The 14,662-nt window shown below is 33.4% G+C and overlaps 1 protein-coding gene across 1 annotated transcript; it reads left to right on the top strand.

Annotated features, from left to right (window-relative positions):
- The first annotated feature begins 200 nt into the window (after nt 1–200).
- Nucleotides 201–12,897, top strand: LOC145611191 (ornithine aminotransferase, mitochondrial-like). The gene is made up of 10 exons (XM_081666481.1): nt 201–545; nt 3,404–3,512; nt 3,725–3,955; nt 4,251–4,410; nt 5,235–5,290; nt 7,555–7,707; nt 8,638–8,735; nt 9,224–9,304; nt 9,452–9,685; nt 12,478–12,897. The coding sequence occupies exons 1-10, from the start codon at nt 388–390 to the stop codon at nt 12,614–12,616; spliced, it is 1,419 nt and encodes a 472-aa protein (XP_081522607.1). The 5' UTR covers nt 201–387; the 3' UTR covers nt 12,617–12,897.
- The last annotated feature ends 1,765 nt before the right edge of the window (nt 12,898–14,662 follow it).

Here is a 14,662-nt window from a genome sequence, read left to right as displayed (position 1 = left end):
CTCTTATTGATTAATTTTTGTAGAATATATCGTTTTTATTTCACTTTTTTTTTTTTTAACTCCGCAAAAATTAATAATGGGCATTATATGGGACGGAGGGAAAAAAATTGAGATAGATAACCATAAATTGATATGCACACTAGCTGACAAGTCTGTGTGTCACCGGTCACCACATTTTGTAACAAATAAGAAACCGCGGCACAATTTTACACATAAACAAAACCAAAATAACATTTCGTGTATCAAATATTCTCTCAGAAAAACAAATAAACCATCAATTCCCACCTAAAATTCATTCAAGAAATCATAATCAATCTTCTTCAGTTTTACATAATCATTGGAATTCTTAGTTTGATCGTATAAACTACTGCTTGATTGAATTATCAAATGTATTCAATGGCGAGCAAAAGACTTTTGCAGCATGCAATTCGACGAACAAATGGAAAAGGTTTTGGAATTAGGTGTTTTGCTGCAGTTCCTGATTCCAAAATCCCTTCTTCTTCACAAAATCTTATCAATTTAGAGGATCAATTTAGTGCTCATAAGTAAGCTATTCTTCCTCATAATTTCTTCAATTTATCTATTTAATTTATTTATTTATTATTATTTTTTTTTTCTGGGTTTTGCCTTTTCTGGTTGATGTCGTATTTTAGTATTCTTATTGATGATTTAAAAAATGATTTTTATTTTTGTTTTCATTTATTTTTTAATTTTTTTTTGTTGGGTGGAGAATGTTGATGGTAAATGAGTTAGCTTAGTATTCCCGTAAACATTGATAGAGTTATGAGACATTAGATATAATCAATATTGGAAAATATATTTGTGTTATGCAATTTTTATATGGATTTTATGTGGTGACTTGATGATGTGAAAGTGTGAAACCATATTTCTGGTCAAGCTTAGCACACTGCAATTTCAACAGCCATAAAATTTGTTTTGTTAGTTGTTTTAGCTGTTAAATGATTGGAGTTAGGCTACTTATCGGATCATCGATTGGAGTGAGTGATTGTGCTGTCTTTTTGATGTGGAATGAGGTGAAAAAAAGTTTGCTTGTGTATGTTTTCGAAAGTATCAATTCGTATTAGATATGGCCGACAATTTTCATCTTACCTCCTGTATGTTCTTAACAACCTCCTTGTTTGTCTCAGTATTTTTTCATGTGAATGTTTTGTCTACTATCCTATTAATTTGAAAAAATTGAGCTACTGGCTGATCAATAAAAAAATATGAGTTGTTATTAAAACGTTATGATATTGATGATCGTAATTGGATACTTTGGTAAGAAAAGACGGAGATTTAAGATTGTGGAGATTTTAGAAAAAGTTGATGGAAGCCAAGATCAATAAACCGGAATAGGAAAGCATGGGAGTTTTGGGCTTGTTGGTACCTCCAAATGGGTCCTTGTGGAGAAAGGGATGGAGAATTCTTATACGAAGAAATTTGTATAGAGAAGAATATAACATCCGATAGAAGTGAAAGGAGGGAGAGTATTTTTGTTAATGATCACCGGAGATAAAATCCCTATCCTATAGGAATAAGGCTTTAAAAATTCTCATGGTTTTTTTTTTTGAGAAAATCTACCCGACGAACAAATATCCACTAGAATTTGAATGGGAAATGTTGCATGCAAACTATGCTTGCATCATGTATTGTTAAACATGAGGACAACCACCACACTAAATAAACTAGGAGGCAAAGAGAAATGAGGAAATTCACTCATGAGGAAACATTGCACAGAATCCTATCATTTCTTATCCTACCCATTAACAAAGTGCTGTTATCTAAATGTAGGTATGCATAGGATTTTCAGCTTGTTCTGCAAATTGTCATTTTGTAACATGTGTATAAAAAATTCACATCAATCATTTTACCATTATTATCTCTTTTTGAAGCTCACATACCGCCTTTGTTTTGAAATTCGTATTGAAATAAATTCAACATGGGGGGTGGGGGCGAAGCATGGTGGTCAAGGACCCCATGTGATGACGGGAGCCAATGTAGTAAGAAAAAAAAGGCCAATATATTAAAGAGGTAGATTAAGGAAGTGAGACATCTTAGAACCCACATGCAAAAAGGTAATTTTTTTTTTATAGAATTTTATAACTTTTCTCAGAAGAAAGTGTTGCATTTATATTATAATAGAGTTTGCTCAACAGAGAGAGCATAATAGAATTTTTGATTCATATTTTAGTGATTACAAATATTTATAGCCACAAATTTCTTCACAATGGACATGGTTTAGAGATACAAAGTACATGTTCAAGTGTAATTTTAAAAATATGTTTCCTTATTTACTACACTGTGTATTTGAAAATTCCTTGTTTAGTCAATTCTTTGTCATGATAGCTATAAATGAAAGGGAGAACAAATTGTGCTAGCTTGTAATCGATTAATGATAATTAACAATAACGAAGACGAAAAACAAGTACACAACAAAACAAAGAAAATTCACTGTGGGAAGCCAGGATAAAAACCCACCAATCCACTATAGAGATGAAGAATAATATAGTTTGAAAGATTATAAAGCACCATGAAAGCTCCCACCCCGAATACAAACTAAACAATCCTACGACCATAAATAAGTGTTCGGACCTTTACATTTGAGGCTCAGTGATATATAGTGCAAGGCATAATAAAACAATCCTAGTGCCATACATAAGCCACGCCACTTAAATTGCAAAACCATAGAAACACAGGGGCAAGATGTTGGGTGAACTAAGCCATGGTTCGGGCGAACCTCTATGAGTGTTCAGGCAAACATTTATCCATGGACTTTGGGTCAGTTTTCCCTTTAAGATAGAGCAAACGTTTACTAGGTTCGGGCAAACTTTCTCATAGTGCAGACAACTCTTTCTAAAACGGCCATGACTTCCTCGTTTCTTGTCCAAAACGAGCTTATGACTAGGTCATTGGAAAGCTCTCGAGACAAGCTATCACCTCCAAATTGAATAATCTCATATAGTTTTCTAGGTTTTGAGATGTGCTCATTTGAAGTTAGTCCATTGCCATCCATCATTGCTTCGTACTAAGCAATCAACCCATAACTTAACTCCAAAGCTATGTATCCTTATGCCTTGAACCGCTCTCCATACATTCCAAACCTAACAGTAAACTCGTAAAATACCAGCGATTTAAAATATGGCAGAGTCAATCCTATTCATATTCTCATCTATGCATATGTAGTATGAAAGATTGAAAAGTATAGAGTTGCACAATGACATAGGAGGGTGGTGGTATAGGTGCACACTTTTTTTTTTTTTTTTTTTTTTTTTTTTTTTTTTTTTTTCTCCCACTTAACACTTTTGTTGTAAGGGAATAATGTAGAGGGAATGCAAATTATCCTTACTTTGTATACTAGAGTGGTACGCTTTGTTGTTGATAGGTTTTTATTGTTCACATGCAGTTACCATCCAATTCCCATGGTTTTTTCTCAAGCAAGAGGATCTTCAATATGGGATCCAGAGGGGAACAAGTATCTTGACTTTCTGTCTGCATACTCTGCTGTTAACCAGGTATATTTTGAGCCGCTGCCCATCCCTGGTTTTTGCATATCTACCAAACAATCTACTCACTTGTTGTCTTCCAGTGCCCGGAGTATGATTATCCCTGATATTTAAGCTTGTCAAAACTTTTATTTTTAGGTTACTTGTTTTCCCCATCTCCTCTTTGATATTTTTGGTAATTGAATATATGAAGTTCATTAACTTCTCATTTCTTCATGTAGGGACATTGTCACCCTAAGATTATGAAGGCATTAATTGAGCAGGCAGAAAAGCTCACTCTCAGTTCTAGAGCTTTCTACAATGACAGGTTTCCCGTATTTGCCCAGATGATAACTAGTATATTTGGATATGATATGGTACTTCCAATGAATACTGGGGCCGAAGGGGTAGAAACTGCTCTCAAGCTTGCAAGAAAGTGGGGTTATGAAAAAAAGAAGATTCCTAATAATGAGGTGGGATTGATCTTATATCCATGGTGTCTGTGTTTTCTGTATTTCATTTGGTTGAGGATTTCAACTCTGGGTATTGCACCATTTTGCCTGTTATTGAGCTGCATGATTTAGATGAGTATGGTTTATTTTGGAAGTCTCATTCTCTCATTTATGTTTATCAATCATCCTATGTAATTGAGCATGAGAAATTGTAGCTTACTACAACTCATTTGTTATCCAACCTAGTCATGTTGCATTTTCGGATTATTGTTTTATTGTATTGTTTACAGATCAATTTACTTTTTTTAAATCGCAGGCCATTGTTGTTTCTTGTTGCGGTTGCTTTCATGGTCGCACTCTAGCTGTCATCTCAATGAGCTGTGACAATGAAGCAACCCGTGGTTTCGGTCCTTTGTTGCCGGGTCATCTCAAAGTTGATTTTGGAGATGAAGTTGCCCTTGAACAAATCTTTAAAGGTCTGAAGTATTTTTATTCTAAATGTATGAATGCATTTATTTAAAGCTTGCCCATGTTGCCAGAATATGGTACACTCAGATATGGTTTTAATTTTTTTGTTTAATCTGGATTGTCTTATAGATTCTTGATCTGTCTTTGAATTTGGAGGAATATGAACCTGTGCCTCAACTAAGAAATGTGCAATAATTTCTATCTATATTAGGGTTTGTGTTTAGACTTGTCATATCGTTGCGACCCAAAAACTTGGCTCAAATTTGTATCCTTAATCCATTAAATTGTCAAGTTTATTATCATTTTAATGTTTTCCATAACAGGTTCACTTTTTTCAATTGTTGTTTATAGAGTATAATTAAAAAATTGTAATAATGTACAACTATGTAATTGTTGTTTTAAGTATCATTCAAGTTGTTGAATAAAAGTAGTGGAAAGGTGCTATTGACTTATGTGATTTATTTGTTGAACCATAGAGTTCAAGTCAAGGCTAAACATTCTTCATCGTGAAGCAATATTTCTTGACCGGTTTTTTGATGAAGTCTGAAAGAATTTAAGGTGGCCCTGCTTGATGGGTCTACTTCATTAACTTGTCTCAGCTAAGTCAATTCTGTTGATTGTGAGTGGAGTAAGTCGAGTACCAGCTGAGGATTTTACAGCCTTATCGCATCATTTATATGCTACATATTTTATGAGCATGTCACACTTTACCTTGAAAGTATGATTGTTGAATATAAATCTTAAAGTTGATATTCTTGTTTACTGGATCTAGAATCAGATGACTTTTCAATGTTATATTTTGTCTGAATCTTTCTTGTTATGCGGACCACAGAGCATGGAGATAATATTGCTGGATTCTTATTCGAACCCATTCAAGGGGAGGCAGGGGTAAGATACTTTGATCTCCCATTTAACTACTGGGTTTGATTCTTAAGACTGCTCATAGTTTGTTTAGTCATTTGAGTGCTTACTTTTAAATTAATCTGAAAGTGGGTTTTCGAGGAATTTTTTTTTTTTTTTTTTCCTGTGGTATTAAGCATCTTCTTCTTCTTTTATTTCTATCTTTATAAGCTTTAGGTGCATTCCCATGCTCTTTTACTCTCCAAGAGATTGGAGAGACTTCTAAGGGCTGCAGTCTAGGCTTGATTTTGGTAAGGTTAAGAGGGATTCCCTTGTAAGATGGAATTGTGTTTTGTAGACCTAAAGTGGAGGGATACCTCAGTTTTGGGAATTCGATTTCCAAAATATCACTTTGATGGGAAATAGCTCTAGCAATTGGGAAGGTTGGGTCAGACTTGTATCAAGTAGGGTCATTAGTGGGTTGCCTTTTCAACGGGTTTAAATGGGTTGGTTGGTCACGAGCTGTGTTAGGCGGACACTGAATAATGCCCCATATCCAGGTCGATAACCCTGAGACGGATCTGGGTATAAAATATGGTATGGATATACCAGATTACACTCGGGTAAGTAGGTAACAACTACCTACTCAAACCAAAGTCAGCAAAAACAGCCCAATAATAAACAAGACGGGAGGGAGAACTAGGTGAAGGTTTTCAGGTCTAAGCAGTGAACTCTATGTGGCAGAAGTTGGAGAGACAGAAAGGTGGTAACTGAAGAATTTAAGTGGGTTTTTTTTTTACTTTTAATTCCTTTTCCTCTTTCTAAAAACAATCAATCTATCAATCAAAGCCTTAATCCCATATGTGGGGTCGTCACTTTCTAAAAACAATAAATTAAAAATATATTGACGAATAGGAAAGGGTTAAGGATCCTATATTCTCGTTTTCTTACCACTGTCCCACGCTTGGCCACTACAACGGGTCTCCAGCACATGCCGATTGGCGATCTATACCATGTTTTGAAAATCCACTGGTGGCCATATTGTTTTATTGTCTGTACGTCTCCTACAACTCATGAATCGGTTTATAGGTTTTTGATCTGAATCCCATATCTGAAAATTACATTGAAGAATTTGGGTTTAAAAATAGGATATCAACACTGTTGTCATGGGGGAAAAAAATAGATTTACCGTCAAAGGATCATGTATAACACATCCTATAGAAGAGTCAGTCTCGAATAATCAGTTATTAGGTTAGGCTCTTTACTAATCCTAGTCTTGCTAGAGATGAAACAAAATCATACTTCCTTTGTTCACTTTTGCCCACAACGTTTTGACTTTCACGTTCGCCAATACATGATTCAAACTTTTTTTTTTTAATCTATAATTATAGATAAGTAAAAAAAATATAAAAAATTGGTATTGGGAAAATTGTAAATTGAGACGAATCTAACAAGTTCCCACATTGCTTTATTTTGTCTAATATGTAAATTATTAAAGGTGATCAAATGAGACTATGAGAGAACGTGAATAGTGCAAGTTGTTAAGTGTTGCAAGTAAAAGAGAACAAAGGAATTATGTCTTTTTCATGGTCATTCATGGCCACGTGTCATTTTTTTAGACCTTAAAAAACTTCTGGTTACCCAATACATGCTTGCTGTAAGAGAAATCCCAAACTACCAGAACAAATCTAAGAGCAAAAAGGGAAATAGCTCATTTGTTTTTGCATGGTTCCATAATATTGCTAAGTTTTGTTTAAATTTTTTTAAATTGCTCCCTTTTTCTCGGAGTTATCTTCAGATACCATATGTGAAATTTGGAAGTTGAAAGCAACAAGAGTTATTGTGCCAGGATGCATTTGGCCATTATGTGGTGATATTGTGGCCAAGATCGGGAGCCTTTGTTGGTTACTTTATTTGAGGATGGTTTATTTAGCTTTTTTTTTTTGGGAGCACTCACATGGGGATTATAGCAGTGTGCCCTTTTCTAACGTATTGAGAGTTTGGAGTTCTTTTTGTCTTTGGCCCTGATTTCTCTTTGGTGGACTTTTGGTACTCTTTTGTTGTTGTTGCTGTTGCTAAATAAAATTTGCATCCTTATCAAAGAAAAGGCTGACCTTAGTCTTCTCTGTGTTCAAGCTGGTTTTTAAACATTTTCTAACTTCATCTTATATAAGAAAAGCAAGTGTAAAGAAAGTGACTTCTTTATTCTCTCATTTAGGTCTCCCTGAGTGGAACTTATCTTCTTATTTAATTTTTTGTTTCTTTTCTTGATTAACATATCCTTTTTTACAGAACCTTTTTCATCTTTGCAGGTTATAGTTCCTAAAGAAGGTTATTTAAAAGCTGTCAGGGATCTATGCACAAAATATGGAATATTGATGATTGCTGATGAAATTCAATCTGGCCTTGGAAGATCTGGAAAAATGCTGGCTTGTGACTGGGAAGGTGTTCGTCCAGATCTTGTTGTAAGACTATTTTTGTGTGAATTAGCATCTTTAATGTTTGTTGCATTTTATTGGAATATCTGGAGAGGGGAGAATCAATCATAATGTCATCAATAAGGATCCATCTGTATTTTTCATTTTGTGTTTGTGAAGCGTACCAAACATGGCATTTTAGAGCTTCTGCACCTTAGGCAGAAAACATAAATTGAAGGAGGAATTATGTGCATAGAATAATGATTAAAATGTAAATTTCATCATATGATTTTCTAAGAAGTTTCTTCTACTTCTGTTTGGTATATATTATTAGACCAAGTGGTTGTGAAGATCGAGAGGAATGAATATATTGTCTTATAAATTATTACTGAGTAAAACATAAATTTTGATGACCAATGAGCACATGACACATTATTATTATTTTTAACCAGCCCAACACTCTTGCAATGTTGAGATTTTGTTTTGAAAAGGTTTCCCCATACTTAAAATTAATTTGACCGAGTGAAGATTTAGGACAATTTTGTGACGGCCTCTAATAGAGAAGGATAATTGGAGTTGTATTTACATTAATTTGGTACAGTAATGATTCTTGGTCCTCCTTTTATACACCCTCGGATCCTTTTTGTTCTTTCTATCTAGAATCTCGACACTATTTTTAAGTTGAGAGCATATAGTCATGTTGGGTCTTATTTGATTTGTTTTATTGAGTAGTTTATTAATATTAAACTACGATTTTTTTCTTTTTATGCAACTGTAGATAGATATTTATGGTCCAAGTAATGCATTGAAAAACATGCATAGTCAAAATGACGTGAACATTTAGGATTGGAAGGAGTATCTTTTCTTCTCTCTCCTATTATGACTCTACAAACTTTGATTTTACTGTCACTGTAAAATTAGTACAGCTACCATCATCGGAAGTATGCCTTTAAAATTTTGTTTATTATTTGCCTGTAGATCCTTGGAAAAGCTTTGGGAGGTGGAGTAATGCCTGTCAGTGCTGTTCTTGCTGACAAAGATGTGATGCTGTGTTTTCGACCAGGAGAACATGGGAGGTTTGTATTTCTATGATGCTCATGATACAATATGATATCTGTTCCATTTGTCTCATGGCTTAAATTGAATATACCCTAACCTTTTCTGCATTAACACTCATAATTACTTCCTTTTTTTAAAAAAAAATAAAAAAAAAATAAAAAAATTGAAAAAGCCTTTTGAAAAAATATTTTAAATGTTGAAATGCACTGGAATATATTGTTTGTTTGCAAGTAGAGCACGATCTTTATAATCTGTTGGTGTGTATTTATATGGTTTACTAGGATTTATTTACCTTTTAATATGGATACAAGTGGACTGTTGGTACATCGTTCACTTTATACCGCAGTCAAAGCCCACTGATCAATGCTATGCTTAATGACCAGAAAAATTAGTCATTTCTCATGTAATTCGAATATTCTTTTTATTTTTATTTTTTTGTATATATCTGGTGATTATGTCATTTTCTTTATATCTAATAAGCTTTATCACTATTATTCATTTTCAGTACTTTTGGCGGAAATCCATTGGCAAGTGCGATTGCTGTTGCATCACTAGATGTTCTCAGAGAGGAAGGGCTTGCTGAGAGGTACTTAAATGTATATCCTTTACATGTACATTAAATTAGTCGTCGAGATAATATGCAGTCATTAATGTCTTTTACAAATTGTTTTATTCTTGGTGTTTTCATTTAAAGCAATTGTAGATTGTTTAATTATACATTTTCTTGATACAGATCTGCAGAGTTAGGAGAGGAGCTTAGGCATTTGCTGAATAATCTTCAACAGCAGTACCCTAACTTCATTGTAAAAGTGCGTGGCAAAGGTCTTTTTAACGCAGTAGAACTCAATAGCAAAGCTCTGTTCCCTGCATCAGCTTATGATATATGCCTTAAGTTAAAGGAGAGAGGTGTTCTTGCTAAGCCTACCCACAACACAATCATAAGATTAACTCCTCCACTCTCAATAAGGTAATTATATTTTTCCAACGATATGAAGAATTTATATGGAATAAAGTTTGGGTATTCTTTGTCTTATGAAAATTTGACATAGAAGTCAACTTTCCTCGAAAATGGGTCAATGTGATGGTTCCTTTCTTTGAGCAGGTTGGAAAATAGTGGGTAGAGTTCCCTGATCGTTGGTTATGTTCATTTGTGATCTAATTATACTTCATATGATTATTATTTGATTCAAATGTGCGTTCTTGCTATTCTTTTCTTCTTAAAATTTTTTAATTGTATTAGAGCATTTCCAATGCTAAGCTAATAGTTAAATTAGCTTGCCATGCCACGTAAGATTTCTAACTTAACTCCTTTGTAGCCAGTTTGTGTCCCAATGATAGCTATTGGTTAGCTATTTATAGTAGCTAATAGAAGGAAATTACATTAATGTACCAATACCTTATCTTTTGGCAATTTTTTCTCAAGCAATTATCTTGCCCAAGCGAATTTTAGTTAGAGACTTTTGAAATTTGCAAGAACAAGTCCCTAGCTATAAACCATTATTGATGCTCATAGTGGTCTAATATGTGAAATCTAATCTATCTTACTTGGACACGGGTACCCATGTTGGGCACGAACACGTATGCAGGCCCGACTTGGCTATTTTGTGAATAATTCCATGAATTTGAACTAAAATTGAAGTGTCCAAGTGTCATATAATTCTATATGGATATAATTTGGCCCTTTTCTCAAGTGACTACTTTGCATATTTAACTAGAGCCCACCAATTGCCATTAAGATGGCTAAGTTAGGCTTAAATGGTTAATCTTCTCTCTAACAACCACCAACCACCAACCACGTTGCCCTCTATTTAGATCCACCACCCCATCCACCAGCTACATTGGATGGCCGTACCAGCAGCCTAACCACCCTTCAAGGAAGGGTAGATAATATAGATGGAATGAAGGTGAAGGAGGCTTTTGTTTCGGTGGGTTAGGTGGTATTTTGTGTCATTGGTAATTTAAAATGATGGGTGATTTTTTCGAAGGTTGGTAAAAGGGTTCGGGGGGGGGGGGGGGGGGGGAGGGATGGTTTTTAGTGGATGTGAGGTTTTTTTGTGGTTAGGTGGTGAATTTTGGTGGGTGGATAGCGGTTTCTTACCTTTTGTTGGGTCGGTTTCGGCAAGTCATGGCAGGGTTCAGGTTGGTGTATGGTCGTGGGGAGATGGGGGTTGGCTAAATTAAATAGAAGGATAAATTAGTAAATTTAACTATCTAAGATAAAGGATAGCCAAAAACATAAGGGTTAGGACTAAACACCAATAAGGGCATTAATTGATTATGTTTAAAATTAAAATGTTTCCTCCAAATAGAATTTGCAATTCCATGGGGCCACCATATAGAATATCCGCATTGTTTTTTTTTCACCTCTTTCTATTTTTCTTCTTGTCCTCCATATATAAATAAATAAAATAAATAAATATATATATATATATATATACATATATACATATATATACACATATGTATATACATATATATATACACATATGTATATACATATATATATACATATATGTATACACATATATTATATATATATATACACATATGTATATACATATATTATATATACATATATTGTATATATATATATATATATATATATATATATATATATATATATATATATATATATATATTCGTCATTTGGCTTGAAGGCAGTTCTATATGTATAATTGTGCTTGTTACAAACTGCTTTCTAATACCTTATTTCCTTGTACTATTATTTAATTATGCATTATGATAGTCTTCTTCTTTTTCTCCGCCTTGAACGCCTTAATCCCATTAGTGGTGTCGGCTACATGAACCAACATGAGGACTTCCCAGATGTCACCCATCCTAGTACTACTCTCAATCATTGTGGCTCATGCCAAGGGATGTGACAAAGTTTTTCACTAGTTGTCAATCATTATGATAGTCTTTTGGTCTTTTTTCTTTGTGTCTATCAATTATCTTGCTATGCTCTTTCCTTTTCTGACGATTCCTTGTGACGATTTATGTTAGCCAACCCTAAATCATTTTGGAATTTAGGCTTTGTTATTGTTATTGGTGGTGGTGTTGTCGTATTTTCACACCTTTTCATTCTTATGTACTTCATAGTGACACAAAAGATGCACTATATTATTGACACCTTTTCACACCTTTTCATTCTTATATACTTCATAGTGACACAAAAAAAATTTTTAAAAAATTAAAATAAATAAATAAATAAAAATATTCTTGGGACTATTTTTGGAAATAGCAGCTTAAAATAAGAATAGAAAGACGCCTAAAAGAAATACCATACATATTTTTCCTATGCTCCTATCACATTAATCAATAAAATGAAAGGAGCGGGTCATTTCTGGCAGTTAAAGATATCAATAACCTTGGTGAGATTTTAGAATGCACCTATGATTTGCTACTTTGCTGCAGCCTTTTGGATTGTGTGCTCTAATAGTTTGGTTGCTAGGCTCTATCAACTAATTATCAGATGTGCTTAATTGTTTATACACTTTACATAGGAAATTTGTTTAGCCTTCCATTTGGACTATTGTTATAGATTTTTGTATTTTCATCTTGTATATTGTTATAGAAAATGTACATTCATCTTTTATTTTGTTATACTACGTAGTTATGCACTTATGCATACCCTGCTATCTTAGTTCTCTTTTTTGTCAAGGGTTGCTATGCTTGTTTGGTACATGTTTAGCTGCATGTTTTCTTTCCAATATATTGGTATTGCCAGGCTTTTGCCTAATAACCTATTTATACATGCAGCATGGATGAGCTTAAACTTGGAACCAAGGCACTGTCTGAAGTGTTTGAGTTTGATCTACCTAAGATGCAAAAGGAAAAGCCTGAACACTTTACTTCAATGGAAGCTGATGTATGTGATCGTTGTGGTAGAAACCTGTAAGCGAATATATACTCACTTACCAGTGTTTGCATCAACTTCCGTGTCACTAGGTATGAAGTTAGGTCCTTTCATATTTTCCGAATCCATGTGCTTTCACCTGAAAAATTTCATTTGATTTTAGTTATGATAATATCTGTCAGGTATTAGTCATGATTGTGCTATGTACATAACTTTCAATTGTGCAGTGAAACCTTGATTTATCTTGGAAAACATACTTATTGCAAACAGTTGCTGAAGGCATGAAGGATCATTAATAGAATAATAGGTTTCGTTGTGGTAAATGTTCCTAGATTTAGTTCTGGCATGGTGAAAATTCTGCATGTTATTGTGGGTTGTATTTCGTATCTGCAGGTGCTTCAAGGGTGGCTTGTGCCTTATTGAGCGTAAATAATATCTTATCTTGGTGTTGTAGTGGATCGTATATTGCGTTCTTTTCTGATTCAACTGCTATCTTGCTGTTTGGAGAGTACCTGAAAGTTAAAGGTAACATCCATTTTCGGGTTGGGGCGGGAGTGTGTGACAGCCCTTCCTGATTTTAGGAGAAGTCAAGAAAACAGGAAACGAAGAAGAGTTAACCATGAGGTTTCTAAGTGCCGAACAATAGTGATCGTCTTAATCGAATTTCTATGGTCAAAATGTTTAAAAGCCGAACACAAAAGTCAAAATCTCAACAAAAAAAAAAAAAAAAAGTTGAGGGAGTAGCTTATATTGACAATTCAATAGTTTATACCGACTATTTAATAAATAACGCAATAATCAAAGGAGAGAGCTTTAGTTTATCATCATCATAAACATATGTTTATAGTGTTAGTAATTTTACTGTAAGTGATTTTACCCATGAACAGTGCTAATTTATGCCATACATCAATATCAAGTTATTATAATTTTTCGTATATGAAAATAAAAATATATACTTCGTATGCTCTTTTTTTTTTTTTTTTTTTTTTTTTTTTTGGTAATAAACTTCGTACGTTTTTAGATACGTCTGTCTTGAAACTTTGAAAAGTCAAATGGAAAAAAAAGAAAAAAACTAGGAATGGATGGAGCTAATCTAGATGATTGTATTTTATCCCATCAACTCGACATCATTAATTGGGAGCTCAATGCAACAAATTTGCAACAGTTGTTCAAATAAATATAAAGAATACTAATGACAAACATTAAATCTTTCTCAAACATGAATCAACCAATGTATATCAATAACCATTTTGATCTTCCACACACGCTATTCAACATTGACAAATCCAAATTAATACCCATCAAAATTAGTCCTTTAATGATTAAAACTTAATTTCTTCGAAAGTGTGATTGAAAAATCTTTATATAATTATATGGTTCAGCAATTAATGTACCTAAAAAGACGAAGGATTGCAACACTAGAGCCTTGTTCCTGCTATAATATAAAGAAGTTGGAATCAAGATCTTGATGTTTTGACTTAAGTTGTTGATTTAGTTCATTAAAGCACCATCTCCTCGCGTTTTCTATTCTCTTTCTAGGATTCATTAAAATTAGTGTTACATAGGCCCTCTCCATTATTTATTTTTTATTATTTTTTATATTTTTATTATTATTATTATTTTTTTTTTTATTATTATTTTTTTTTTTTATTGAACTCTTTTTTTTTTTAGTTGTTATTATAGTAGTTCCAATATAATTGCATTTGAGTGTATTAAGTGTTCTTATGGTAGGTTTTGTTGAACTTCAAGTTTCACAGTTTAGTGTAATAAATGTTGTCTCTGTGTTTCATGGGTAAAAATATACGGGGGAAGGAAAAAATATTAATCCTTTAATTACAATTGGTAAATTGGGTGAATTATACAACAATAGCTCTAAAATACTTGTATAGAAAATAGCTCTATAATGAGTTTAAAATTACATGATTGATTTGAACTGAGATCTAACCGAATTCGAAATGACCTGATTCAAATTCTATTCAATCCATTTTGACCCAAATAAACCCAATTAAATCTGAATCCGAGCTTAATTGAACTTGATATGACTCGACCCGAATTCTACTTGACCCGAATTCGATCTGTACCTGATCA

Source organism: Chenopodium album, chromosome 24, assembly GCF_948465745.1.
Source record: "Chenopodium album chromosome 24, dcCheAlbu1.1, whole genome shotgun sequence".
NCBI classification, from domain to species: Eukaryota; Viridiplantae; Streptophyta; class Magnoliopsida; order Caryophyllales; family Amaranthaceae; genus Chenopodium; species Chenopodium album.
Note: the sequence above shows the minus strand (reverse complement) of the source record. Positions and strands in the feature narration are given on the sequence as shown.

Excerpts from the sequence above, each read along its gene's own strand:
- LOC145611191 (XM_081666481.1), top strand. The coding sequence starts at position 388 with ATGTATTCAATGGCGAGCAAAAGACTTTTGCAGCATGCAATTCGACGA. Across the intron at positions 3,513-3,724 it reads CATACTCTGCTGTTAACCAG|GGACATTGTCACCCTAAGAT; the intron begins GTATATTTTGAG and ends TTCTTCATGTAG. Across the intron at positions 4,411-5,234 it reads CCTTGAACAAATCTTTAAAG|AGCATGGAGATAATATTGCT; the intron begins GTCTGAAGTATT and ends TGCGGACCACAG.